The sequence below is a fragment of the Malus sylvestris genome, chromosome 12 (genome assembly GCF_916048215.2).
Source record: "Malus sylvestris chromosome 12, drMalSylv7.2, whole genome shotgun sequence".
Taxonomy (NCBI): Eukaryota; Viridiplantae; Streptophyta; class Magnoliopsida; order Rosales; family Rosaceae; genus Malus; species Malus sylvestris.
In genome coordinates this window covers 32,033,465-32,060,866 of record NC_062271.1, presented here as the reverse complement: position 1 = coordinate 32,060,866, position 27,402 = coordinate 32,033,465, and the positions used below count along the sequence as shown (strand labels likewise).

At 37.6% G+C, this 27,402-nt stretch overlaps 5 protein-coding genes, 1 long non-coding RNA gene and 1 pseudogene across 7 annotated transcripts; 6 read left to right on the top strand and 1 right to left on the bottom strand.

Moving 5' to 3' along the window:
• The first annotated feature begins 997 nt into the window (after window positions 1-997).
• LOC126593341 (protein TRIGALACTOSYLDIACYLGLYCEROL 3, chloroplastic-like) lies at window positions 998-4,804 on the top strand. The gene is made up of 10 exons (XM_050259383.1): window positions 998-1,592; window positions 1,871-1,999; window positions 2,611-2,706; window positions 2,836-2,913; window positions 3,009-3,070; window positions 3,181-3,256; window positions 3,545-3,652; window positions 3,854-4,029; window positions 4,123-4,207; window positions 4,289-4,804. Exons 1-10 carry the CDS (start codon window positions 1,383-1,385, stop codon window positions 4,325-4,327), a joined length of 1,059 nt encoding a protein of 352 aa, XP_050115340.1. The 5' UTR covers window positions 998-1,382; the 3' UTR covers window positions 4,328-4,804.
• A 38-nt stretch (window positions 4,805-4,842) lies between these two features.
• Window positions 4,843-7,642, bottom strand: LOC126593340 (receptor-like protein CLAVATA2). The gene has a single exon (XM_050259382.1). The coding sequence runs from the start codon at window positions 7,241-7,243 to the stop codon at window positions 5,054-5,056; it is 2,190 nt and encodes a 729-aa protein (XP_050115339.1). The 5' UTR covers window positions 7,244-7,642; the 3' UTR covers window positions 4,843-5,053.
• A 1,224-nt stretch (window positions 7,643-8,866) lies between these two features.
• On the top strand, window positions 8,867-11,729 carry LOC126593624 (CBS domain-containing protein CBSX6-like). Its single transcript, XM_050259721.1, has 3 exons — window positions 8,867-9,429; window positions 9,524-9,876; window positions 10,606-11,729. The coding sequence occupies exons 2-3, from the start codon at window positions 9,533-9,535 to the stop codon at window positions 11,537-11,539; spliced, it is 1,278 nt and encodes a 425-aa protein (XP_050115678.1). The 5' UTR covers window positions 8,867-9,429; window positions 9,524-9,532; the 3' UTR covers window positions 11,540-11,729.
• A 1,576-nt stretch (window positions 11,730-13,305) lies between these two features.
• On the top strand, window positions 13,306-14,012 carry LOC126593744 (uncharacterized). Its single transcript, XR_007613021.1, has 2 exons — window positions 13,306-13,428; window positions 13,595-14,012. It is a non-coding gene; the product is annotated as an uncharacterized LOC126593744 (long non-coding RNA).
• Window positions 14,013-16,903: 2,891 nt separating this feature from the next.
• LOC126591905 (flavin mononucleotide hydrolase 1, chloroplatic-like) lies at window positions 16,904-19,726 on the top strand (annotated as a pseudogene).
• A 1,465-nt stretch (window positions 19,727-21,191) lies between these two features.
• Window positions 21,192-23,307, top strand: LOC126593557 (monothiol glutaredoxin-S7, chloroplastic-like). Its single transcript, XM_050259653.1, has 3 exons — window positions 21,192-21,493; window positions 22,338-22,607; window positions 22,987-23,307. The coding sequence occupies exons 1-3, from the start codon at window positions 21,271-21,273 to the stop codon at window positions 23,040-23,042; spliced, it is 549 nt and encodes a 182-aa protein (XP_050115610.1). The 5' UTR covers window positions 21,192-21,270; the 3' UTR covers window positions 23,043-23,307.
• A 308-nt stretch (window positions 23,308-23,615) lies between these two features.
• Window positions 23,616-27,206, top strand: LOC126593556 (uncharacterized). Of its 2 annotated transcripts, none has more exons than XM_050259651.1 (6): window positions 23,616-23,918; window positions 24,339-24,439; window positions 24,785-24,862; window positions 25,004-25,075; window positions 25,692-25,789; window positions 26,091-27,206. In XM_050259651.1, the coding sequence occupies exons 1-6, from the start codon at window positions 23,895-23,897 to the stop codon at window positions 26,675-26,677; spliced, it is 960 nt and encodes a 319-aa protein (XP_050115608.1). In that variant the 5' UTR covers window positions 23,616-23,894; the 3' UTR covers window positions 26,678-27,206. The 2 variants fall into 2 exon arrangements, with proteins under 2 accessions (XP_050115608.1, XP_050115609.1); XM_050259652.1 differs by having other exon boundaries at window positions 23,618-23,918; window positions 24,339-24,443.
• Window positions 27,207-27,402: the final 196 nt, after the last annotated feature.

Genomic DNA, 27,402 nt, shown 5'->3' with positions numbered 1-27,402 from the left:
ACATAACTGATTTACCCTAACTTTATTTTATTTTATTTTTTATAAAAAAATGAACAACTGGTGGCAAGCCACGATTATCCATTCCTCCGGGGGCCGGAAAGACTCACTGATTTACTCTACTTTTCATTTATATTGTCATAAAATAAAGAATGTAACCATTGTATATAAAATGAAATGAATACCTAAGCTATATTAAGTTACATATGAGTGCCATCTAATTTTTGGAATTACTCGCATATACAGCGAGCACATTATCTTGACCAACTGATCTAATTCACGTTTATAAATGTAAATGTCACCTACTAGCTTTTGAAATTCTTGTTCAAAATAAATAAAATCTTCCTCATCATTCATACATCTTACACTTGTAGTAATCTCGAATTAAGATACAATAAAACACTTATTTGCATTCAAGAAAATAAAAATCATTTAAGAAAATATAATCTGTTTTCATGGAATATGAAAGAAAAATGTTTTTTTCTGGGTCAAATATGAAAATAATGTTAAATATGATAAAGTCAAATCTGGACATCTTTTGATAATTGAATCGGAATTCCAAATAATGTCATGTCATCTCCAATCCCTGACCCCAAAAATGGACTTTAAATTAGATGTTGATATTATGGTCCCAATACTATTAATAAATTGGTCCCAATATAATCGACACACAAAATTTATAATGTCGATAATAAAAAAGTAATTTATATAAAATGATTTCACCATCACTTGAAGTATTAATTTACTTAAACAATAATATATATAAATTTAATTGTTTTATTTAAAAAAAGAATGTCACATGACTACTGTTATATGTAAGTCCTCTAATAATAATAATAATATGAAACTTTAACAAAAAACTTGCCATAGTATTCATTCTAACGAAAAATCACATTTTTATATTAAAAAATTAATCATGATATTATCCATTTATTTTGCCCATAATAATATGAATTAGCCTATAACCTTACTCTGTCTGTAAATCCAAGCAAGGCAAAAGGAGAGGAAGGAGGACTGAGAGTGAGAGGGAGTGAAATGCCCCAGCAAAATACACGTGCGGTGCTATTTCAGAAAAAGTCCACCACTTTAACCCCACCCACGCAGCCGCCACAACAGCTCCTCCACAATCCCGGCAATTACTCCCAGCAATTGCATTCAATCGGTATCTCTTCTGGGCGTTTTGGCCCAAAAACTGATCTGGGTCACCTTCAAATTCATCAAATTTCCACTGTTTGCAACCGAGTTGCTTCCACAACTGGTCTTCGTCCTATAATCTGATCTGGGTCGTTTCCAAAATCGCAAATTTCCAACACCAACGGCCTCAATTGCTTCAAATTTTGATTTTTTGGCGCCGATAATTTAATCTTGTTCTGCTACCCAGAAGCATGTTTTCTCTGTCGAATTCAGTGTTGTTTCCTCTGGCGACATCTAGCGGCTTCACATCCAAAGGTTTTTCTCGGCCCGTTCGATTTGCCAGGACGATCAATTGGTATAGTAGTGACAAGCAAAAGGAAGAGCCCAGAAACGTTTTGTGCGCTTGTATGGCGCCTCACCCGAACCTGCGCAGCGATGAATCCTTTGCTACAAAATTTGAGGTAGTCTTAGACAACCTTTTAAGAACCCATGTTTTTGTTTAGTAAAGCAACCATTTTGTATGCTTATTTGGCTTCTATTGACATCTACATTATATTGTTATTTGTTATTTCCTTTGTATTGTTTTCGATAAGCTGCAGTTTGGAGAACTTGTTTCGTGTTTTGATCACCGTGTTGGATTTCCAATGGACAGATGAAATGCGTAGTTAGATGTTGTAGTAGCTAAAAATAATCCAGATCATAAAATGGTAGCTGTGGCTGACATGGTTTTTCTGATCAGGATTCATTTAAATCAGAGGATTTAAGTAGAGTTCAGGAGCCTGAGGGTGATTCGGATGTTCTGATCGAGTGTAGAGACGTCTACAAATCGTTTGGCGAGAAGAATATATTGAGAGGTGTGAGCTTCAAGGTGAATCTTGTTCATTTGATATTTAGTTCTTTTAAAAATTTATGTGCATTGATTGTCTGTGGAGGTAGCTTAGGTTTGAACTTTGCTATTGTCCTGAGACCATGATAATTCTTGGTCAAGACAAGAGTATCAAAAGTTAAATTCTTTAGCTTGAATTTTTGTGTCGTAAACCATTTGAAAACTAGCGATTCACTTCAGTTGAAGAATTCAGTGCTTTCTTTACCCTGTGACTGCATACTTTGTGAAAAGAAGAGTAGTCAATTCTCTGTTTGGCATCTGAATGGGATTTAGCTTGTGGGTTATGTAGTAGATTGTTATGCTTATAACAGGTAGTTTGGGTTGTTTCTCAATTGGATAGGCTGGGAAAGCGTTGCAATGGGATTTCTAGAATGAAAGAAACAAGAATGCTACTCTTTTTGTTAGGATGGGAATGGTGTTGTTTAGGACTGTTTTCTTCTTACCTATCCTGTGTATTGTTTCCTATAACATTGTTCTTTAACGTTGAATGTGCTACTGGTCTTCCCTTTCATTGCTTTGGCTTTCCTATATTTTCAATATAATTTCTGTTTCTAATAAAAGATATTATTGGTCATTCGTGGATTCATTTATAGATTAGGCATGGCGAAGCTGTTGGAATAATTGGGCCTTCTGGCACTGGAAAATCTACAGTTCTGAAGATAATGGCAGGGCTTCTTGCTCCTGACAAGGTTGATAGTTAAGCTGGTTTTCATATTATTCTAACCTTTGTTGCATTAACTTTTGTCTAGACATTATTGAGCTTCAATGAGGTAGTTGTTGTTCTCTTATAAAGATTCTGTCCATTGTGTAACGAGCAGGGAGAGGTGTACATTCGAGGTCGAAAGAGAGTTGGTTTGATCAGCGATGATGAGATATCCGGTCTTCGGATTGGATTGGTAAACTTCACTGTTATGCTAGGGGTCATCTATTTCTTTCTGGTTCACTTGTATACAAAAAATGTCTTTTAATGCATTTATCTACTACCTAACAGGTGTTTCAGAGCGCTGCACTTTTTGATTCTTTGACTGTTCGTGAAAATGTCGGTTTTCTTCTGTAAGTCAGCTTTAAATTCTTTTGAATTTTGGCACTCTTTTCCACTGTTAGGACTGATAGATTAGGTTTCAATAGAACTGTCAAAGTATAATTTATTTTTAATTTATTAGGTACGAAAATTCGAGCATGCCCGAGGATCAAATTGCAAAGCTTGTGACTGAGAGCTTGGCCGCAGTCGGGTTAAAGGTATGGTTAAAATGTTAATTATCACTTATCAGTCTGCAAAGTAGCTACCTTCCACAACTTACCCCCTCCCCTCCCTCCCAACCCAAAAAACAAACATGTAATATTTTTCACCAAGTATTTCTGAGCATCTTCCCACCCTTGGCATCAACTGTCTTCTAATGATCTTGTTTGTATGGGATGTAATATTTTGATATCACTGCTCACCAACCAACCCCACCACCACTAAATAGAATGGAGTTTGACTTAGACTTTTAAGTTTGTTTAAATCAATCTTGGTTATTTGTATAGGGAGTTGAAGATCGGTTACCTTCGGAGCTGTCTGGTGGAATGAAGAAACGAGTTGCTCTGGCTCGATCCATAATTTATGATACCACAAAGGAAGCGATAGAGCCAGAGGTATTTTGAGAAGATGATAACTTTATTTAATTTGTTTCCTTGGATAATGTTTTCATAACTGTTGCCTGTCTCGTGAGTCATGATTCCCATTGCATTCCTTCATAGTCCCAAGTATCAATAGTATCATTCATCTGAGTTTAAGATGTAATTGCGTACTGTGTGTTCTCATGAGTCCTGACAGTCTTTTACGCCCTTCAACAGGTGCTCTTATATGATGAGCCAACAGCTGGACTTGATCCTATTGCATCTACTGTGGTAGAAGACCTCATCCGCTCTGTTCATACAAAAGGTCAGGATGCAGTCGAGAAACCTGGGCAGATCGCATCTTATGTTGTTGTTACTCACCAACATAGTACCATCAGACGAGCTGTCGACAGGTTATGTGTCTCATCCAAATTGACATGTTATTGAACAGTTGCGTTGATTGTGTGATGTGTTTTAAACAAAGTGTATACAAATTCATTATGTAGGTTGTTGTTTCTCTATGAGGGCGAGATAGTCTGGCAAGGAATGACTCATGAATTCACAACCTCAACAAATCCAATCGTTCAACAGGTAATCACAATTTTGGTCTTGCAATGAATCATGATCCTGAGACCAAGTACTTACTCTTTTTTTTGTGGGGGTTGTTTTCAGTTTGCATCCGGGAACTTGGACGGTCCGATTAAATATTAGAACTCGTCCTTGGTGTGCATAGTAGGCAAGACACGAAGAGAATGCTGGGAAATGGGTCAGATGGTGGCTCTGCCTCCTTTCTCATACTTAATTGCAGTCAATTGGAGCTCATGCCAACAATTCTCAGTGGCTAACAAAAATCATATGCCAATATGAATCTTTAGGCGTGCATCCGAGTTAAGAGAGCCATATTCAGAATAAGACATGGCAAAAAGATGTCAAGGTTGGCCTCGTTCTTATTTATAACTAATAACTTTCTTACTAGTTTAGTTTCAAGTTTTTGAGCTCCGGCGCCTGTTTTCAGCCCCGTTGTTAGAGAAAATGTATTCAAAACTGAAGAATATACGATTGATTGTATATCGAATGACAAAATTTATACTCTTTGGGCATTCCTCATATAGGAGAGGTTCAGAACTGATTTCGTCGTTGTAGTTCTAATGAAAGATTAATATCATGCACATTTTTCGTGTCTTTTTATCCTATGAATGAAATTCTTCAACTCTCAGGGAGCAATATGCCCGAATAGAAACATATATTTGAACAAATTCTTGCCTACAACGTCGTCATTAAAACTTATGCAATACTTTTATGAGCATTCTGGGTAGGAAGGAACAGCTAGGTTCTATGTTAGCAAAGCAAAGCATGGAAGAACAAACTCACCCGTTACAAGAGAGTAATTAAAATTTACAGCTTCTCGTTGTCATCCGAATCCACACGCACATTACGCTAAGCACTTGTCTTGAGGATGTGATTTCGTGCTCGAGGTGAGCAGAAGAGGGCCAACCCTGTAAAGTAGAAACTGAGGAAAGCACTTAGACAAAAAACCCATACAGAAATCCGCCCCTCGACCTCTTCCCCTTCAAATGCCTTCCCAGGCACCGCGGGGAGGCTTGCCGGATCACACCCTCCATCAGAGGACTCCAAACACAAATCTGGATTTCCAACAAAGGCTCCTGGAAACCTCGAATATCCTTGCTTCTTCGTAACCAATCCAGAGAAACAGTTATATGACAAATCCAAAAGAGTCAGGTGTTGAATGCTGGAAATGTTTTCGGGAATATGACCTGACAAAGAATTGTGTGATACATCTAAGGCCCTTAAACTCCACATCTTCTCTAGATCTGGAACACGACCACGAAGAAAATTGCGTGATAAATTTAGGTACTGCAAACCGCGTAATCCAAATAGTCCCCCTGGAATCTCCCCATCTAGCACATTATTGGAGAAATCGATTCCTACCATCGAAGATAGTACATAATTGAAGCTTAATTCGCTGCTACCAGCGACAACAATCAAAACTTTTGTATCCGCATTGTGCGATGTACCAAATGGCTCTCTCTGCATTTTACCAAGCTCGCCATTGTTAAAATTTATGCTCGTGTTAAAGTTAGCGTCTGGTATGAAGCCTGAAAATTTGTTTCCTGAGAGATCTATCATTCTGATAACCGGAAAAGTAAAGAGCCAGCTGGGAAGATTTCCGTTAAATTCATTCTGAGCTAGGGACAGATACCTGAGGTTTGACCATTTGGTGATTGCATCACTCAAGGTTCCAGAGAGATTGTTGGAGCTGAAATCTACAATCTCCAAAGATTTACAGCCTGCTAAAGTAAGCGGGATCTCACCAGATATCTTGTTGTTGCTAATATCCAGTATCTTCAAGCTATCCAATGCATCAAGTTCTGGATGAATCTCACCAGAAAGATTGTTGTTGTTGAGTATCAATGCAAGCAGCTGAAAACATCCGACCATGTTCAACGGAATTGAGCCTGATAGAGAGTTGTGCGAGAGATCAATCACTTGGAGATAAGTCAGATTTCCAATCCTCGCAGGAATCTCCCCCACAAGAAGATTGTATGACAGAAACAGGGCCTGCAAACTTTTCAGTTCGGTAATCTTCAATGGGATTTCACCAGAGAAACTGTTGTGAGACAGATCAAGAAGAACAAGCCCAGACTTGTCTGTTGTTTCCGCAATCTTGCTCGGAAGAGGGCCAGACAACTCATTGTTACTCAAGTCCAAGACAAGAAGCTTCTCTGAAAACACAAGCCTCGGAGATATCTCATAAGTCAACTGATTGAATGACAGGTTCAGATGCTTCAAAGCTTGAAGCGAAGCAATACATGTAGGCATTCCTCCCACAACAGAATTGTTAGCCAGATTCAAAACTCTAAGAGACTGAACACAAGCAGAGAAACAAGGCAAAGTACCGGAAAACTGATTTGATTCAAGATTGAGAAAGACCAAAGATTGGTGAAAGTCACTCAGAATACCAGATAAATTATTGTTCCCAACATCTAAATACTTCAAAGATTTCGAGTACAACAAGCTTTCAGGAATCTCCCCATGGAACGAATTAAACCCAATATCTAGTTTCTCCAACCGAGATGAGAAGTTACCTACCCACCAAGGAACAACCCCTCCCAAATCGTTACCATTCAAAACAAGTTCTTTCAGCTGCCTAAGCCTCATGAGTGTATCAGGCACAATCCCCTGAAACCTATTGTGATCAAGATGGAGGGTTTTGAGACTGCGCAGAGAACCAAAACACAACGGGACTGGGGAAGTAAAGTTGTTTTCAGACAAAACCAAATGTTCAAGAAATGGAAGTTTGCACAAATTGGGGTGAATTTGGCCAGACAAATTCATGCTGGTCAAGTTAACCGAAACCACTCTGCCGGTCTGGTTTTCGCAGGTGATTCCGGTCCAGTTGGTACAATTAGACCCAACCCAGCTGGACAAGCTCTGGCTGGGGTCTTGAACCAATGACCTGAACAGCAAGACAGAGTCTTTGTCTTGTGGGTAAAGATCAACACACTGAGAAAGGTTTGAGCATACAAGCACTAACAATACCAATAGCAGTGCACGTAATTTCAGAGTACCACAGGGGCAAAAACCTGAAACCCATTTGTGTTCCATGGCTAAAAAAGTAGAGGAGGGTTTTCAGAAGGGTTGAAGAACAGCAGCAGCAGCAGCTTAGTGGCAGCAGCTGTAAATTAAGGCAGTAACAAGGGTGAGAAACTAAAGCCCATCTTCCCCAAGATGGATTAGAAGCAAAGTATTGGACAAGCTGAAGAAAAAGGTCAGTGGCAGTAGCTAGAAATTAGACCTACCACAGGGGTAAAAGCAGGAAAAAAAATCTTGAAGAAGATGGATGAGAAGCAAAAATTTTGGACAAATAGAAAAACATGAATGCAATGTAATAAGTGACTAGTGCAGAGGGGGAGAGAGAGAGACTTACAGATGATAGTGTGGAAGAAGCAAAGAGGATTATGGAATGTGGAAAAAGGAAGCCATTAAAGCTTCTTTCCCTTTGCTTTTTTATTTATTTATTTGTTTTTTTTTTAAGAGGAGCTGAGTTCAGTTGTCTGGGCTGGTAATGGAAAGTATAGACCTGTAAACCGGATCCAATACTGCTTTGGGCTGAGTAACCAATCGAGCAAAAAATAAACTTTAACGAAAAGTTTTCGGTACTGTTTATTTTAACGAAAAATCATATTTTTATACTAAAAAAATCAATTCTGGTACTATTTATTTTATCCTTTATTTTGTCTTTATCGTTAAAACTCAAAGTTTTCAAGCTATTTTCATTAGTTTTTCTAAAATCCAATTCAATTTAAAGGAAATTTGAGTTAGGGCAATTTGTGAGCATATCATGTTGGAAAAAGCTCTGAAAAACTGCTATATATTTTATTGTAAACTATTAAACAATACATACACGGTAATATTTCTATTAATGCAAAAAAAACAAGAAATAGAAGAACCTTAAAAGATCGAGGCTAGAATTTGATTCTCTAGCCTTAAGACAAGTTTATTGGTTTGTTTACTATATTTGTTTTGTGAATAATATCTTGACTTATTGGTTTGTTTGCTATATTTGTTTTGAGAATAATATGCTACCGTGATAAAATAAAGGTTGATCCTAATGTTTTTAATAGAAGTGGTATTTATATTCTAAATTACCCTATGATGAGGAAAAATAGTTTAAACCTGGAAAGCTTGAAAGAATAATATTAAACCGGCAAAAACAATTCCTTGCTTGCTTTCATATAATGAAATAATTTAGGATACAATTTTATTTTTCTCCAAAAATAAAATTCAATTGTCATTTAGTATTACGGTCTTGTGGTATTTCTCTTCACCTGAAAGTGAGAGGTCTTAGGTTTGAATCTCGTGGATGGTGAATTCAATACTAAATTAGGATACCCATTGTGTGACTTAGCCGAACTCCCTCTCTCCTTAGTGTAAAAATATCAATGTACTCAAGTAAAATAAAATAAAATCAATTTAATAGACATGAACGTAATCATGAGTATAACTACATTAATTAGAACATATATGCTCTCCTAATCGGAACTGGATCCCCTCCGGATAATAGAGTATCGTTGCTACAATAATTGAAATCCTCTGATGCCTCTTTATGTAAGAGGAAACATATATAAAATATTGATCGTATAAATAAAAAAATGAACAAAGACCAATTTGAAAATTCCAACATTCTTGTATGGAAACCTTTTTTATCATTAAGTTACATGGTAGAGAATGAAACTTGAGAGAAAGATCAAATCTTTGACTAAATAACAAAAGTAATAATCGCAAATCAGATTACCCTTTAGCTAATTAATCATCCACCGAAAGCTCAGAACTTGTGTCTGATTAAGTCATCAATTCTCATCCACATCTCCTCAGAAATTACCAGAATATTTCGGTCTGAGTTTCGAGAGACACATTTGATGGGCCTTTACCTTCAGCTTCTTCCCCTCCTCCATCAATGGACAAACCTCCTCATTTCCCTCCTTCCTTCTCTTTACTGACCCTTCACAGATTACCCATTACCGGTTTCCACCTCTTCCTCTTCTTCCTCCACTCCCTCTCGTAACTTTCGTCCTTTCACCGGCTTTCCCCCGGTACCCTTCTGTTCTTCCTGTTTGTTTCCCCAGAAAGTTTCCTCTCTTTGACTTTCTCAGGAATCCTTTATCCGATCTGGGTTTTCTTCGTTTTGCTGTTTTTCTTCTTTGAATATACAAATCAAACGCAAAGAAAATTGCTTTCTGTCAATTTCCCGGGAAAACAATAGAACTCAGTTTTTGAGTTTAACTGCTGAGGTAAATTTCGATTTTTAATGAATATTTTATGCTAATCGAGCAGAAATGGAGAGATCTCTAGAATTTTGGTTAATTTTGTTTAATTTTCGAACAGAAATTTGGGATGGCATCGGTGTTTCTGTACCATGTTGTTGGTGATCTAACGGTGGGGAAGCCGGAGATGGTGGAGCTGTGCGAGACGGAGACGATGGAGGCGGCGATAAGGGCGATCGGAGAGTCGACGGAATGCGGCATACCGGTGTGGAAGAAGAAATCGCACGTGGGAATGGTCGAAAACAATGAATTGCTGCAGCAGAGGTTCGTGGGAATCCTTAATTCCCTCGACATTGTTGCTTTCTTTGCTAAAAGCGAGTGCCTTGAGGATCATGACAAGGCTTTGAAGACTCCGGTGTCTGACGTTGTTGCTCCGAATAATTCTTTGCTCAAGCAGGTTGATCCTGCCACAAGGTTAGCTACTACTTCGCAAGCTTACTACTTTATATGGTAATGCTATCAATTCTGTTGATCTTAAGTGTTGTTTCTACGGTTATTGATCACGTTGTTTTATTATTCGAATCGTGTTTTGTGATTTGGTTTTGATATCTTGCACTTGAAGTAATTTGTGGTGATTGGTGTTTTTTCGGTGGCTAATTGTTGTGGGATGATTTCTGTTGGATTCAGTGTATGATTGTACCGATAGAGAGGTTAACTTGTTAGCGTTGCAGTATGACCTTTGTGTAAAAAATCTATGATTTGTTTTCGTATTCCACCGGTAAAGGGGGATTCCTAAGTGGCATATATTGTTTAGTTGTTGATCTTTGTGCTTCTACTTCCTTTGCTCATATTGATGTTTATTTCTGCATGCTGCGGGCACAATTCCGTTCTCAATGTGATGTGAAATCTGTTTTCTTTCTTACCGCTTCCATCCACTGTGGATCATTGATTCAATTTCTGATATTCGTAAAGCAAGGAAATTCTTTGGAAATCTGAAGTTTAAAGAAATAATTTCTACTGGGGATATGATACATATGCATCCATTTCTTGACGTCTCTAACCAAAATGGCATTTTCTTTATGAGTTACTAGTTGTGAAGTTCTGTATGTTTTGGATGTACATTGATTAGCGAAAGAAACAAGAAATGATTAATTAAAAGTGAAATGTGCATTGTTTCCAATTTTGGATTTCTGTTTCTGCAAGGTTGGTAGATGCGCTGGAGATGATGAAGCATGGTGTAAAGCGTCTTATTGTTCGAAAGAGTGTGGTATGGAAAGGCATGAGCAAACGTTTCTCTATTATCTATAATGGCAAATGGCTCAAGAACATGGATGCTAGTGGCAGCAACAATAACCCTTCTGCCAATCCCAATCGGCCTTCCTCATCTTCCACTAGCAGTACCCTCGACAAGTTTTGCTGTCTCTCAAGAGAAGATGTCATCCGTTTCCTGATTGGTTGCCTAGGTGCCCTAGCACCTCTTCCGCTCTCCTCTATCTCCTCTCTTGGAGCAATTAACCCAAACTACCAATTTGTTGAAGCCTCGGCTGCAGCCATTGAAGCCACTAAAAAACTTCCTGACGACCCTAGTGCAATTGCTGTTGTCGAACAGACACAGGATGATGAGTATAAGATCATTGGAGAGATCTCTGCTTCCAAACTATGGAAATGTGATTACTTATCAGCAGCATGGGCTTTAGCTAATCTCTCCGCTGGACAGTTTGTGATGGGAGTGGAGGATAATGTGTCCTCAAGGTCAGAATACAATTTCTCTTTGCGTCCAGCTGCTGGCAATAATAATCAAGCTAATGGTGGCGGGTCAGCAAGGCCGAAGAAGTTCAGTAGCAGGAGTATAGGGTTCAATCCAGCGAGCCCAAGCATGGGAGTGAGCAGAAGCATGTATAGGGGTAGAAGTGCACCCTTGACCTGTAGGGTTACGAGTTCATTGGCGGCAGTGATGGCTCAGATGTTGTCTCACAGGGCAACTCATGTGTGGGTGACTGAGGATCACAGTGATGATATTGTAGTTGGAGTGGTGGGTTATGCAGATATTATGGCCGCTGTCACTAAACAACCAGCCCCCGCAAACCCTCCACTTGGTCGGACGACTGAGGTTTCTGGTAACGATATTCACCGTTGAGTTATTCATCGTTTTTCCTTTCTCCGCCATGCTTCTTACATTGTACTTTCCGAAATTTATGTTTCATATGCAACTTGTGCCGGCTAGGATGTAAAAATGGGTTTAAGACTGGGTTTTGACCTTTTTGTAAAACTTTCTTGCCATAACGAATAATGTACCAAGTGAAATAATCCACTTGTATTTGATTTTACTCATCGACGTTACGTTACACATCTCATTGGCAAATAATTTCTTTACAATTTTGAGAGAAAAATTTCTGTCTGCATTTTGATTAGCAGGGTTTATTGTAAAGTTATCAAATAGATTCGTTGATAACCGATTGCTGCTTTTGCTGCAATCAAGAAGATCAGCGAAGGGCAATGAAGGGTAAATCCGAAATGAGGACAAGGAACGCACCCTGCATACGTTGCCTCAAACACTCTAGGGCTAGCAGCTTCAGAGTCACTAGGGCAGAAGCAAAACTTGGTCAGTCCCACAATCTCGTGGTAATTTTGTCCCTTTGGAAGGTACTCATGGACTTGGATTTCATCATCCTTGTCCCTGCAATGTTCAAACAAGAACTTCCTTATGTCTCCATTAGCACCGCCAGCGAAGGCGGCCAGGATAGGACGCTTATCGGGGTGGTGGTCGAGGAGTGATGGACCAAGAGTGTGCTCCGGTAAATTGTATTCCGGTAATGAGTCGTCTCTCTTGAGCTGGAACCCTTGTAGAAGTCACGGTCGTCGTCTATGATTACGGGTGACTGCTAAAGCAAAAGAAAGATGGATAGGTTTAAGAATTCAACAAAACAGAAGGGTATGGAACCCTACGCATGGAAAACAGAATGGAATGAATGGGTAAGGGCTCGTCCCTTGTTGTCAAGAGAATTAAGTTATAATTTTGTCAACTTCCCATTTGAGAAGAGGTTTTTTAATGTGTCTGAAATACAGGCACATATCCACTTGTACAACAACATATGACGTACCGTTCAATGTTCCGGACACATTAAAAAATATCTCCCACTTGAGGGTATTTCCCTCACTGTTTTATCGTGTTCTCATACGAACTCCAATAGAACACGTACAAAGGTGTTCATTCCCAACAACCATGTCAACCAAATAAATTTACATCTTCAATACACAACAACCAAATCAACTACATTTTCAATTCACAACCACCACAGTTGTAACTATTCAATTTCATTACATATGGACTTATTGTATATTTGTATCATATTTTAATGGAAACTTTAACAAAAAACTTCTGATACTGTTCATTTTAACGAAAAATCACATTTTTACACTAAAAAGTCAATCATGGTACTATTCACTTTACCCTTTATTTTGTCCTTATCGATAAAACTCAAAGTTTTCAAGCTCTTTTCATTAGGTTTCCTTATTTTAATACTACGTAACGTCATATTTGTAATCATAGTGATATTAGGCAAATATCATATTTTTGTATCATCACATGCATTTAATGTAGCGAACACTTATAATTAGTGACTCGAGTAACCTTGCGAATGTTACAACCTTATCGTTTTACGTTGTTCCAAAGTTCACCCGATTTTGTGTATCAACAACTACAATCACCATAATACATATAAGTATGGTAGCAAATTCCTCAGTTTAAAGGTCCGAAAAAAACAATAAAAGTTTAGATGGAGTAAATAGCTTGGCGTGTTGGCGGAAATGATTGTTCATTCACAACAACCATTATGTGACATTACTATTTCACGTGTTATAATACAGATAGACTAACATGTTTCACTTTAGGTATATTAATAAAAATACATAAGTTATAATCCTGAGTAAAATGGTAACAAGACGCAGCGGTGTCACAAGTACACCAAAGTTATAATCCGGCTGCAATTTGTTCTTGTTGGCTGGAGTGGTTTTAAGAATTACAAGGTAAACATTTGAACTCAACTTTTCTTTCCATAGTAAATTTGCACTTGATTGTATCTATTCAAAAATTTTAAAAAATGATGAAATTATTGATATGATATAATGTTGACGGAGGATAATTTGATTTGAGATGACGGCTTGAACATTTGACTGGAAATTTTCTCTACAGCTTGTTAAGTTTGTAAAGGAGGAAGACAATTATGCGGAGAAGAATGTACCAAGAGTCATGAAATTTTCATGGCAAAGTCTTTACCGAAAGAGAACGGAGCCGTATGACACATTGCAGAAGGTGCATGTTTTGACTGCACTAGTTGTTGCACCTCCAGATATGACCTTGTTCATTTTCGTCTCCAAGTCCTATCCTCTTTTGGAGCCTGCAGCTGGGAAGCCTTTGATGACTTGGCTCCTGGGTTTTCCATTGGCCCAATTATAGCATTTGTTGTAGCTGATGGAGCATTGGAGGTCAAGCCTCTCCCATCATTCTTAGACTTTCCTAGTTGCTCTAAGTTCTTCTTATGTGTCATGTACAGTTTCTTTGAGAAGAGTGTGATACCACCAAGTGAAAGGAAAGTTGAGCTTGCTCCAAACCATGAGATTCAAGAGACTTGGATGAGAAGTATACATTGGACAAACGAGATTAAGAAAATTGATGATTAGGTTTTGGTATTATTGGTCTTAAGGTCTGTTGATAGTTCCGGATATTTTTTTTTTTGGGCTCATTTTGTTTTAGGGGCCTAATTTGGGTGTGATGTGACCCTTTATTTTGTGTTGGGCTTATTTGTATTAGCATAGTCCGTACCCTTTTTCTGTATTGAACTATCAGTATATCAGAAAAAAAAAAAAACATTTGTGTTACCGTTTGAGTCTGAGTTTGAATCTTCACTTTCATATCAAGAATTTTTTTTTTCTTTCTAAAAAGTGGTATTTCTGTTATAAATTACTTTAAGATGAGAGAATAGTTTGAACCCGGAAAGTAGTGAATTGAAAAGAAATGTTCAACCCACAAAGACAATCCGGCACTTGCTTCCATATAATGAAATATTTAGGATATAATATTATTTTTGTCTAGAAAGAAAATTCGATTTAATAGACATGAACGTAGTTGTAAGCGTAACCATGTTAATTAGGACACATGTGCTCTCTTAATCCACACTAGCATATGGGCACACACAAAGTGTGTGAGAAAATTTTTTATTTTTGTTTTTGAAATGGAAGGAGAGAGGAAGGGAGTGATAGAGAATGTGGGAGTAGGAAGTTTTTTATTTTTTATTTTTTATTTTTTTAATTAGAGATATGTTAGGATTACATGTAGGTAATGCTTTGAAGAAAAAAAAAACAGCAAAATTTGGTTGTGTGAAATTACATTTCTACCCTATATTTCTTATTCATGTTCTGTTTTAATTAGAGGTTAAACTGGTAATTTCATAGGATTTTGGTTGACAATGAGTGTTTTATTAATTACTAGAGATAAATTTTAATATCGTTAACTAAAACGTACATTATGGTCACTCAGTACTACGATTGGGTGATATTTCTCTTCACTAAGAAGTTAGAGGTCTTAGGTTTGAATATTGTGGATGTCGAATTCAATACCAAATTAGGATGTCCATTATATGGCTTTACCGAACTCCCAATTTTTTTAGTGTAAAAATATCGATGTACTCAAAGCGTACAATATGCATTGTATATGTAGCACGACACTAGTTCAAGAATACAATATTCGTAAAAAGTTTTTAGGGTATTCGTAAAAAGTTTTTAAGGTTTAATACATGTGTATTAAGCAAGGTTCTAAAAAACGCTAGGTGCTAGTCGGACGGCAGGCTGGCGCCTAGTGCCTAGGCGGCCTAGGTGGATTTAAGTAAATTTCTTGTATATCTTGTAAATACGTGCATATTGACAATGATAAAAAATTATACTTGTATGAAATCCATAAATAAGATAATAAAAAAAATGATAAAATGCAAAAAAAGTATCCAACAAGTCCAAAATTTTAAAACACATTAAGCATATATGTCATATAACCATAATGAAGAGTATTGTAAGATGACACATGTACAATAAGTTCACAATTTAAAACCACATAAAATGCAAAATAGGAGGAAAACAAGGAAATATAGTAATGTAGATAAGATTTTTTTTTTAGTTTCAAAAAAAAAAAAAAAGGCGTAGCCCACCTAGGGGCTGCCTAGAGCCCAGCTGATTTTTCCAATCAATTTGCAAGAAAACGTCTCAGGTCACTACCACCCAACGCCTAGGCGCCATCTAGGCCATTTTTTAGAACATTGGTATTAAGGAAAAAAATCCATTCTCAAGTGATTTCATTGTAAGGTTAGTCCTATTACATTCCTTCTATTTTATTGTTGTGAATTGGGCCTTAAAGTCTTGTTTTATTTTATAAGTCATAGCGTTAGTGGGTTAATCGTTAGTTGTTAAGAGAGAAAGAGATTAGTAAAGATCAAACCTGCTAGTGCATAAACATCAATACTTTCCGACATCGCAGTAAAACGTCATATATTTAGCCTTAAGGTCTTTTGATATGAACTAGTTCCAAACTACAACCCTGGCAAATAAGCAGTTTTTCTTACCCGACGACTATACCCCCCCTCAAACATTCCTTTCAGAGTCATCCTTTAGATTAGAATAGTTAGAATGGGTTTCGGTTTCATTGACTTTCTTGCTTAGCTGCATAAGAGCAAGTAAACTACCCTTGATGCGCTTCTTTTTTTATTGAATAAGAAAGGAGCTCACCTAGATCCAAGTCTCCCCAATCCTAATGCGGCGGGTCAGGCCGCGACAAGACAGCAAGCGAGCGTACATTTGTTTGCTTCTTCTCCACCAAGCACGGAAGTTTAAGGATAGCTAGTGGAAATTCCTCCACACAGTTTTTTCCACGAGAGAATTCAAATCCAAAAAAAAAATGAATGAGGATCCTCTATGGATCCTTTTTGTGAGGATCTTCTTTGGATCCTCTTTGCAAGGATCTCGATGATCCTCTAATCGTGTTCGTTCATCATACATCGTGCAGACATAAATTATTTTAAATTATTCTATTTAAAATTAAACATTAATAGTATTTGACAAAAACTAGTCGCACGATATATAATAAACGAACACGATTGACTCCATTTAAGCATGATTTGAGTGTACGGAATTGCATCTGTTTTCTGTGTTTAGGTTCCCATCGCAATACTAGCTGCATTGGACTTATCAATCTTGTATTAGAATAAAGGAAAAATAACGAAAAATGCTTGAAAATTTTGAGTTTTAACTATAAGGTTAAAATAAATGATAAAGTGAATAGTACAATGATTGACTTTTTAGTGTAAAAATGTGATTTTTCATTAAAATGAACAGTATCGGGAGTTTTTCGTTAAAGTTTTCTTAGAATAATTATGAAATTATTATTTTTTTGGACAAAAGAGTTGTTATGAAATTATAAATTACAGAAAATGTGCGCATAAGGTGGAGATCCAATGGTAATAATCTATGGAGTTTTTCATAGAAAAAAAATAAAAAAATAAAAATCAAACAGGTCAAAGATTGAGAGAGAAGGTGAGGGAGATACAGTTGAATAATGGCTCAGCTCTTGAAAGTACCCGCTATACCTTTCCCTCAAAGTCTAAGACGCAACGGCTGCTGGACAAGCTCACCTCGATTTCACAGAGCTACAACACTGGCTCTTACAACCCACGACGCCCACAACACCACCAAGCGCTCCTCCTTTCATAGTACCAATACTCGAAAGCTTCCTATAATCCTCTTCGACATCATGGACACAGTTGTTCGTGACCCCTTTTACCAGGATGTCCCTGCCTTCTTCAGGTACCCCAAATTCTCCTTTTTTTTCCTTCTATTTTCTTCGATGGGGTTGTGTTTTTCTTGCTGTTGATTCAATTGGGTTGTATTATAATCGAGGAAAGATGATAAATTTATCAGCTTTTACTGGTTTGATACGATATTGAAAAATTGGATGTCTTGGAATGTTTGACTTTTGAAGTCCCACTGTCCCCCAGCTAATGAAATTGAGATTTTTTGTGCAGAATGTCTTTCGAAGAATTGATCGAAAGCAAGCACCCAACTGCATGGATTGAGTTCGAAAAGGGTATAACTGATGAGGTACACTTGGAATTGGTGTAGCAAAATTATGTTTACTAGGACGTTAAGGGAAAACCAATATATGATATCAGTTCAGTTATGAACTTTGAACAGGAAATTTGAGTGCTTCTTAAAAGCTTTCGTGAAAAGAAATGCTTGAACTCAAGTTATAGTGCGTAGTTTTGTTGAATTTGAACGGAACCAACCGAAGATTATACATCAAAGTCTGTATCTTTTGTCCTCGCTATAGCTTCTGCATCACAAAATTATTTTTACCCCAGATGGAGCTAGCAAGAGCATTCTTTAAGGATGGAAGACCTCTAGATTTGGAAGGTTAGTTGGAGTTTCTTACTATTTTCCAGCCATGTCTGTGGTCTTTTATGTATTTCAAATACTGAACCATTCATTTTCATTAGTTTTAACTTGATCTTTGGCCATTAGAACTAGTAAGAATGTACTTCATCTGACTTGAAAACTACTTTTCATGTTGCTGCGTTTTTCTGCTGATAATCTTGTGCAAACAGTCCCTTTTCTGCATTATGAAGTTTAGCACTGATAGTGAAATGAACAATGATTTATGTACTGTGGGATTCGCTAGTCGGTGAAAGTTTTATGCAGCTGAAATTGTTTGTCATCAAAATCTCAATATTTCAGTATTTTTCGTGACTCTCAGGTATGTGGTGAAAGTGAATTGGCATCCTATTTTAAATCCTCATTTTTGGGCCTCTTAGCTGTGGTGCAACTTGCAACCACAATATACCTCCTGTTAGAATTAATCCTTTTGTTTTGAATTCGAAAAAGATGGGAAAAATGATACTATCATAGAACGCCGGTGGTGAGAGTAGAAAACTATATTAAGCATCTGCTGCAACAGGCCAAGACTGCAATTTTTTGTTTCCGTTTGGTTGATTGATCACAACTGCTTTGGACTCAATGTGGTACATTGTCTTGTTCGTATGTCAGAGTCTTTTCCAATATACATCCTGAATTACATTTATCTTGCAAAGTGTAGATACGTTGTGCTGATTCCAAAGCCATAAGTTACAATAGGAATTGTTAATTTATTATGTCCTTTGTTATATTTGAAAGCTTCATCACAAATTGCTTCTGAACGACTTCCACAATATTGTCAATTTTATTGATTGGGGAGATTGAAGAACTGAAGTCTGTACATTGATATGATTGGATTCTCATATAATTTGCTTTTATCTATGCGCTTTTCCTTCTGAATCTTACGGGAAAGTGTGTAATTTCTCTTTGCAGGCCTGAAAAATTGCATGAAGAAAGGATACTCCTATGTTGAAGGTGTTGAAGAATTGCTTGATGGGTTAAAACATAACAACTACGAGATGCATGCTTTCACAAACTATCCGATCTGGTTAGATGAAATTTCTGTAGTTTTGTTTTTTTATCACGCTAAGCACTTCATCATTTTACTCAGGAGGAATTCCTTTTTCTTTTTTGGGTAGGTATGAGATGATTGAGGACAAATTAAACATATCAAAATATTTATCTTGGACGTTTTGTTCATGTATAACCGGTATGTTAAGTGGCTTGACATTTTATTTGTGAAATTCTCTTCCATCTGCTCGCTGCAAAGAATGTCTACATGAATGTCTCAACTCTTCCTATTCACTTTTGCATTTCAGGGAAGAGGAAGCCCGATCCTGAATTCTATTTGGAGGTTGTGAGACATCTGGAAGTTGATCCAGGAAGCTGTATCTTCGTTGATGACAGGTTTGTTACGACACAATTTTCAACACGTTGAATTCACACATTGGTCTATGCAAGCTTTGAAGGTCGTAACTTGGAGACGTTGAGGTAATTAACTTCACATCATAATTAACGTGTCGGTTCATGGTTTCATCACAGGGTGAGAAATGTAGAGGCCGCGAAGGAAGTTGGCATCGTCGGTCTACATTTCAAAAATGCAGATTCGCTTCGTCAAGATCTTTTATCGATGGGGATTGACATTTCAACGAAACAAACCAATCTTCAACAAGAATAGTTGTCTTTCTTGTCATTCATTTATCATTTATATCAATTGTTTTTTCCAGTTGCTTTCATCCTGGGAGTGAAGATTTTCTCAGAACGAAAGCTGGATTAACTTTCTGATCAACTTCCAGAAAGAAAATGGCCTTCACACGTCCAAGCTATATGTATACTTTGTTCACAAGGTTCTTAATAACATTTTCTTTTTCTCGAATTTTGTAACAATTGTTAAGATAACATGGCCTTCTTTTACTATTTCTTCGTGGAATGTCATTCGCGTGTGGGACTAATGTGAGCTTGGGTGAGACCAAATATAAGGATTCATGTTTTACAAAGGGCGTCAAACAGATGATGTGATTTGGCAATCGAATTCAAGAATTTTTCACATGTAAGAGAAATTATTAAGTCTGGACGATCGGCGGCGTGGCCTCTACCTAACTTTCGCGTGGTCCGGTCGTCCGGACCGAAAAGGTTCTCCGCACTTCAGCATGGAGAGGGCTTTTGTGATCTGAATGTTATGTCAAGGAAAAATATTTTACCAACCAAAAAAAAAAAAAAAAAAACTTGATTTCTGTTGCATTTTTACAAATATTAACTTCTTTTCTACACCAACTTGGATAGCGGTTTAGCAATATATCTTTTCACTTGTAAGTTTGATGTATCAAATAACAATAACATATAATAAGGCCCCGTTTGGGATTGAGGTGATTTTAAAAAAAGCTACTGTGAAAAAAAGCTGAGGGTCATTTTTGTGTTTGGTAAACTGAAAAAAAGGGCTTATTTTGGAAGCTGCTGTGAGAATAAGCTGAAAATCAAAGGAAAAGCTAAAGCTGCTATTTGCTGCTTTGAAAAAAAGCCAGTTTTTTTAAAGCACACGGAGCTACAGTGCTCCTTTAATGAAAAGACACACTATCATCCTGGTTTTTTTTTTTCCAAAAGCACTTTCACAAAAAAGTTTACCAAACACTCTACTGGCTTTATTTCACAGCCGCTTATTCTCACAGCACAGCCGTTTATTCTCACAGCAGCTTTTTTTTCAAAGCACAGCAATACCAAACCAGCCCTAAGAGTATTGAGCTTGACATCTAATTTTGACCGAACCCTTGTGTCGCTTGGTCGAATATCTATCCCTTTACAGACTAATAGTATTTTTCCTTACTCGGCAAGTCTCAGGTTACTAACAATATTGTTTAATAAATTACAATTTCTTTTTAACCACCAAGGCAGTTCAATGGTTAAGGACGAATTTTAGGTCTATATTTCATGCACCACATATTGATTTCTTGCCGAAGCCACTAGCTGTTTCCATTTAAAAAAAATATATATATATATAATTATGGGCTCGTTTGGATGTGCTTTTAAAATGACTGAAAACACTTTTGGTGAAAATGTTTTTGATAATAATCCTTAGTAAAAATCCAAGTGAATCATGTAAAAGCACTTTAAGTGCTTACTGCAAGAAGCACATATCTGGTGCTTCTTCCAAAAAGCACTTAATGTGCTTTTAGAACTCAAAATCAATTTAACCAAAAGTGTTTTTAGACATTTTAAAAGCACATCCAAACAAGTCATATAACACTTATTTTCTATTTAAACGTGTATTTCTCCTTTTTTTTCAGGTGAATATTTTCTTATCCTAAAAAATAAATAATTAAATTGCGCAACCATAAAATAAAACTCATCAGAGTGCCGGGCTGACTATACGTCTTTGAGCGATTTTCCACTGTGCCGGAAGAGAGAACGCAAAGTCCTCCAAAGATGTGGTGTGTTGGGGCCTTGGCCTCAAAAACCATGACACCATCTGCCCCTTTCCCTCTCGCTGGAGCTGCGAGCAGAGCCCCCACCAATTTCCTCGCTTCACTCCACCTCCACCGTGCCTCTCGGCGTCCCCGCCCTCCTTCCGCCGTCTCTCTTTCAAATCACTCGTCCTTCGGACCCAAGCTCTCTTCGAAGAAAACCCTCTCTATCCGATGCTCCGCCGGTACATCACTCACCCTTCTCTCACTATTCTGCTTTTTATTGCTCTAATTCTGCACTTTGATGTCTGCATGTTGGTTGTTTATGTTGGGGAAATCTAGGCAAATTTTGTTGTGATTTTTGAGGTTTTCGGATTTAGGTTGTGTTGAATTGATGTCGTTGAATCGGTATATCGAAAATAAGGATGCTTCTTGCTTGTCGATGATTACAAGAATTCATTTCTGGGAATTTTAACTAAAAGTTGTTGGTAATGTTTATTTTAACGAAAAACCACATTTTTACACTAAAAAGTCTATTCACTTTACCTTTTATTTTGTCCTTATAGTTAAAACTCAAAATTTTCAAGCTTTTTTCTTTAGTTTTCCTTTCATTTTGGTTAATGTCAATATATGTAGTAGTAATATTGTTGCGTTGTTCTAGTAAAATAATTGATTGGCAGTAAGATTTTATGCTAAATGTATCAACTTGGAGTCCTTAAAAAAAAAAGGAGACGTTGTTTGGGAATTGTTCACAATTATCATAAGGATCTTGGTTGGTGTCATGATCGGATAAATGTGAACACTTAGATTGTCGAACATTTGATGTTCGATTGTTAACTATTGTCCAAAGTGGAGTACGTGATTGTTATGCTGGCTCTTTGCTCAATTCACTTTTGTTTAGATTGTGTATCGAATGAGACATTCCTTAGCAACTGGTCGAGGAGAGCAGATTTATCATTTATGCACCCGTTATTTTAAAGTTTCGGGATTGAATTATAGTGTCAGGAGTTCTTGTAAGGTGTCCTCGTTTTTAAACTTTCACAAGGTACCAACTCTCTCATCCCCATCGCTCCCTCCCTGTGCGTGCAGCATTAACTCCGGAGCTGAAGAATACGTTGGACAAAGTTGTTACTTCACACAAAGTGGTTCTATTTATGAAGGGAACAAAGGATTTTCCACAGTGTGGTTTTTCTAACACTTGCGTACAGATATTGAGGTCTTTGAATGTGCCTTTCGAAACAATAAACATACTAGAAAATGAACTATTGCGCCAGGGATTAAAGGAGTATTCGAGTTGGCCAACATTTCCTCAACTCTACATTGAAGGAGAGTTTTTCGGAGGCTGTGACATCACTGTTGGTAAGTTAATTGAAGTTATTGTAGTGTTTACATTTTTCCAAATTTAGCGGCTAACAGAGTGATAAAGTTATTATGTATGCGAGCGTCTTAACTGCAAACTTGCGGTTCATCTCTACTCAGAAATTAAGTACAATGAACAGAACTGGGAGTTAAATGACGAAATTAGGTTTAAATGTATGTTTCATTGTGTTGAGAGTTGTCCGAGGGACAAGGTTTGCTATGTGCTTATATGATCTTAGGCTACTCCCTATATTGCCAATTGGTTTTATGGTGGAACCTCAATTTCATTACATTGATGGATTAGTTATGCTGCGTACAGATGTATATGATGGTTTAGAGTTTGCAATATGAAATCTTGACGAAACAATGTTGTTTGCAGATGCATATAAGAGCGGGGAGTTGCAGGAACTATTGGAGAAGGCAATGTGCTCGTAAACAGTTTGTATGCAGATATGCAAAAGGTCTCTCTTGTTCTTATGGTGAACGGAGATATATGGACGTTGTGGAAGGAGAAACCGAACACGACTTCGGGTGCTAGAAAAATGCTTATAAGTTATAACCATTTGAACTACAATTTCATGTGTCTAAGCTATAACCATTCCTTGTGTTCGGACTTTGAATCCAACAAACCATGGATGATATCAATCTTCGTTGTTAACATTGCAATTAACGTATAAACATAGCCATGTTAGCTGCTAAACCGAATGTTCTTTCCTATGTATCCGAGTTTGAATTTCGTCTGCGTGAAGAACGTATGCATTTTTAGCTACCCGTGTTCAACATTTTTTCTTCATTTTGAGAAATAAAGAAAAGAAATTTGGAGTGGCGCAATTGAAGCAGTTGTAAGGAACCGGATCCCTCCTGAGCATAGGGTGAGGATTTTCCTGACCGGGTCACCATTGAAATTTGATCCAATGACTACAAACAGGAATCCCTACCTTATGCTCGGGAGGGGGATCCGGTTCCCAGTTGTAATTACAAAAAAGGACAAGAAGTAAGTGGCTGGTTATCATTGATTGGTCACGTTGGCCGACCCTGAGATGGGTAGGACTATTGCTTAATGTTCTGCCCTCCTCCGACAAACATAAGTACGACGATAGATTGACAAGGGTGGAACGAACCCACGACCAAACACACACCACCCCTGAAGCAAATCTCAACGAGGAGAGAGTTTCCGTCTCCCTCTCTCTCTTTCTGTCTCTCTATCTCTATCTCTAGACTCTTTCTCTCTCTCTACAGAGTCTCTGACTGGGAAATTCCTGGAATTTGATTCAATTTTTCGACAACATGAGTTTGACCCAGTTCGCCATGGTATGTGTTTCGTTAGCTTTAATGTTGTTTGTTGTTTGTTCTTCTCGATTTTACTATGAATTTAGAAAAAAGTTGTATAATTTTTAATGATGCTCCAATTATGTGTTCTGGGAAGTGCTGATTTTCTAAAAATTTGTGTTTTATTTCTTGGTTTATGAACTAAAAATTAGAAATTTTGGGAGTTGAGTGCTTCAAAGTTAAATTTATCTATCAGTTTATTTAAAATTTAATTGCTTTAAGCTTTTAAACTTAGGAAAAACCGAGCGCAGTGACTTTCTAGGATTGATACAGCCACATATTAGTTTATATAATTTTGAGAGAGCTGTTACATAAATAATTTGTGTACATATGATTTGCTTCGAGTGCCAGAGCTCGTGTTTGAATCTCGATATTTCATACTACAATGCTACCGAAATGCAGGTTGAGGAATTGGCTTCTCTTGTCAAAGACAATCTTACTTGCAAGCATCTTATTCTCTCAGTGGAAGAGGCCTTGGTGGACTTCCTTCAGAGTGATACCAGGCATGTAAGACAAACCCCTAAATGTTATTAGCATTGCCTGTTCTTATGAGATTAGTTTTACAGTAAAATCTTAAGATTATATCGAGCAGGAGTGATGCAATTCTTTGTGGTATGTCTAGGGTAAAACTGGAGAAATCATTAGTTTCAATTGGTGTTCCGTAGCATCTGCTTGCGCGTGTTACTGATGTTTTCGTCTTTTATCTTATTCTACAGCTCGGAGTAGATTCTTGTTGTTTTGATGTAGAGCTTAAGATTTGTGTGAAACTAAATCTTATTAAGGTCTTTTGTAATCATTGCTTGTGCTTCGAATACTAATGTAAACAATAAAAAATATTTGGGTTGCAGTTCCAGTGGGGTCTTGGAGTTGGAACCAATGAGCTCATACAACCGTCTTCTCTTGCATCGTCTGGCAGATATATTTGGGTATTCTCCTTTTCTCGATCCTATGTTTTGCGTCATATTTTTTCCCCTCATTGTTGGGAAAATAATGTTTTTGTTGAAGAATGTTTTAAGTCATATGTTCTCGACTTCTGTTGTTAGTAATCATATATTGCTTTTTGATAGGTTTTCCCATGAATCTGTTGGTGAAGGAGATGAACGCCACTTAATTTTGGAGCGATGCCCAGAGACATCAATGTATGTGAAGATTCTAACAAACATAACAGAAATATCTTGACATCAAAGTTTTCCTTCACTTGCTGCTCCAGTTTTCGATTATAATATTGAGGCTTTGTTGGAAATGTTGCATTTTGGGACGGAAAGACATTAGTTAAAATAAGACTGGTATCTTGTCTGACAATCTGTACTTACCAGACTCCTAAATGTTTTCATGAATGGTAGAATTTGAAGATTGTCTAGTTGATGAAGGGTATGGCAGGAAAGGTAGAGAATGAATTGTAGATGGTAGATTGGCATGAGTGGGGACGGTTGAAAGTAATTTTGAAAACTGTAGCATTAAAACTACTACTGGACCGGTTAAAAGGTTAGGGTACAAGAGCTGGACTTTTGATGTAATGTCGCTTTTTGATATATGCCATTAGAGAAACTCGCCTGACTAGAATACAACGCATGTAGAATAGGTATCAGATTTCTTCAGACTGAACTAAGCTACGGAAATCTTGTTTTTCCTTGGAATTTGAAGTCAACAAACTAAGGGTGATTTGGGCAACATTAGTGGTTTAAGATTAATGGAATTAATTCTTAGTCGAGCGTCCCTGTTTTTGTTCTGTTAATCAGTGCGTTTGGGTTGCAGACCTTCCATCCTTGTTGGTGATATTTTGTGGCAGTATGATGAGCCTGATTCTCCAATGACTTCACACCTATTATTAAAGAGGACAGAAAGCCGCCCAGGTACTGAATTTCCCTTATTTTCCATCCTTGCTGTATCTTGTGTAATATAAACTGCAATTCAAATGCTTTCATCTGCAATGAGTACTTGTATCTACTGCTAGTTTTTGTGTTTCGTATTAATTTTAAAGTCCAATTTATAATTGTGCAGTCTCATGATATGCTACCTGTGGTTGGATATCTAGTTTCGTATTTAGATTAGGTCAATCAGTCCTATGTGTTTTGATATAGGCTATAGAAGTCTCATCTTAGCTCCCTACCGTCCTTCTATCCATGCTAAATGAAACCTTTTTGTTGTTTCTAGTGTTGAGGAAAAAACCACCTCTGCTTCACCATTCACTTGAGGAGAGAGAAGCAGCTTATTTGGCTGCTCGTGAGCGAATATTTTCTAGCGACTTGGGTGAGGTGAAAGAATCTGTCAGGCAGAAGCCACGTAGTGACCCTGTTGTTGCCCGACGGATGATAGCACATGCCCTAGGCCAGAGAATCAATCCATCCAGTCAGGGTTCCCCTCATGAGGATTGCAAAGCTTCTGGAGGGCAGACTGATGAATTAAATGTTCAAGGCAAGGTTGCCGATGAGGCTAATTTGACTGCAGAATCTTTTCAACATACCATCTCCCTTTCGAACGGAGATATGAACTTGCGTGGTGAAGTGAAAAACAACCACCGTGGTAATAGTGCCTCACCTCTCACCCGAAGTGAAAAGAAGACATCCCAGAAACAAGGTGACAATTATGGAAAAAACGGACATGGTGTAGATGAGGAATACATCAAAAGGGAGCTGGTGGGAGCAGCAAAGAGGATGTTTGCTAATGCCTTGGGAATGCGTTCAGGGAAGAATGGTTCTCTCTCGAAATGCAGCGAGGTAAAGCATGATAGCACGGAGTAACGGTTGAAGTGTTTAGAAAAGTACACCGGTTTGCTGTTTCATTTATCTTGCACCCAGTACAACTAAGCTCCGGAGCATCTTGGGTCTTCAGTCAAGTGAATGGTTTATGGGCATGTATTGAGAGTTCTGATGGCATGTGAGGAGATGCATGCAAAAGGAGGGAAACCTTTTCGGGGCAGAATGCTGGCGGCTGCTCAGTTCTATATGGATGGACAACTATTTTCCGCGCAGCCAGCCTACACAAGGAGCAGATTCTTAAGCATCTGCCATTGTCGAAGATAGGTTGTGTTAATTACGGGAGGCATCTGTATGGTATGGGTGGTGCAAGAAAGAATAAATCGCCACTCAAAGATTTTGCTGTCCACCTTGATCCTATTTCGTGCCCTTTTGTATTTGTTGGCTTGATATTTCCCAACTTCTCGAGCACAGGATCATCCCAAAACTCAAAATTTGTGTGTTTCAATAAAACTGTAAGCTAACTTGCAATTTATAACCAGTTTTGGGAAGATTTACAAAACCTATTCCGTAACTTATTTTCGTGTCATTTAGTCGCACCATAAGCTTACCGAACATGATCATGGACATTCAAGAGGCATTTTGGCCCGCCGGACACAATTTTCCATGCTCGATTGTGTGAGCTATAAGCCTATAACAACGTATCTGCGAATTTCTTTTGAAGGCGGTTCATGAGACCATCTCCAACCATTTGTGATAAAACCTAAAAT

Coding starts and splice junctions, on each gene's coding strand:
- LOC126593341 (XM_050259383.1), top strand. CDS start 1,383: ATGTTTTCTCTGTCGAATTCAGTGTTGTTTCCTCTGGCGACATCTAGC. Junction 3,071..3,180: donor GAAAATGTCGGTTTTCTTCT/GTAAGTCAGCTT, acceptor TTAATTTATTAG/GTACGAAAATTCGAGCATGC. Junction 3,653..3,853: donor AGGAAGCGATAGAGCCAGAG/GTATTTTGAGAA, acceptor GCCCTTCAACAG/GTGCTCTTATATGATGAGCC.
- LOC126593340 (XM_050259382.1), bottom strand. CDS start 7,243: ATGGAACACAAATGGGTTTCAGGTTTTTGCCCCTGTGGTACTCTGAAA.
- LOC126593624 (XM_050259721.1), top strand. CDS start 9,533: ATGGCATCGGTGTTTCTGTACCATGTTGTTGGTGATCTAACGGTGGGG. Junction 9,877..10,605: donor CAGGTTGATCCTGCCACAAG/GTTAGCTACTAC, acceptor TGTTTCTGCAAG/GTTGGTAGATGCGCTGGAGA.
- LOC126593557 (XM_050259653.1), top strand. CDS start 21,271: ATGTGGTGTGTTGGGGCCTTGGCCTCAAAAACCATGACACCATCTGCC. Junction 21,494..22,337: donor CTCTATCCGATGCTCCGCCG/GTACATCACTCA, acceptor CTGTGCGTGCAG/CATTAACTCCGGAGCTGAAG. Junction 22,608..22,986: donor AGGCTGTGACATCACTGTTG/GTAAGTTAATTG, acceptor TGTTGTTTGCAG/ATGCATATAAGAGCGGGGAG.
- LOC126593556 (XM_050259651.1), top strand. CDS start 23,895: ATGAGTTTGACCCAGTTCGCCATG. Junction 23,919..24,338: donor GTTTGACCCAGTTCGCCATG/GTATGTGTTTCG, acceptor ACCGAAATGCAG/GTTGAGGAATTGGCTTCTCT. Junction 25,790..26,090: donor GAGGACAGAAAGCCGCCCAG/GTACTGAATTTC, acceptor TGTTGTTTCTAG/TGTTGAGGAAAAAACCACCT.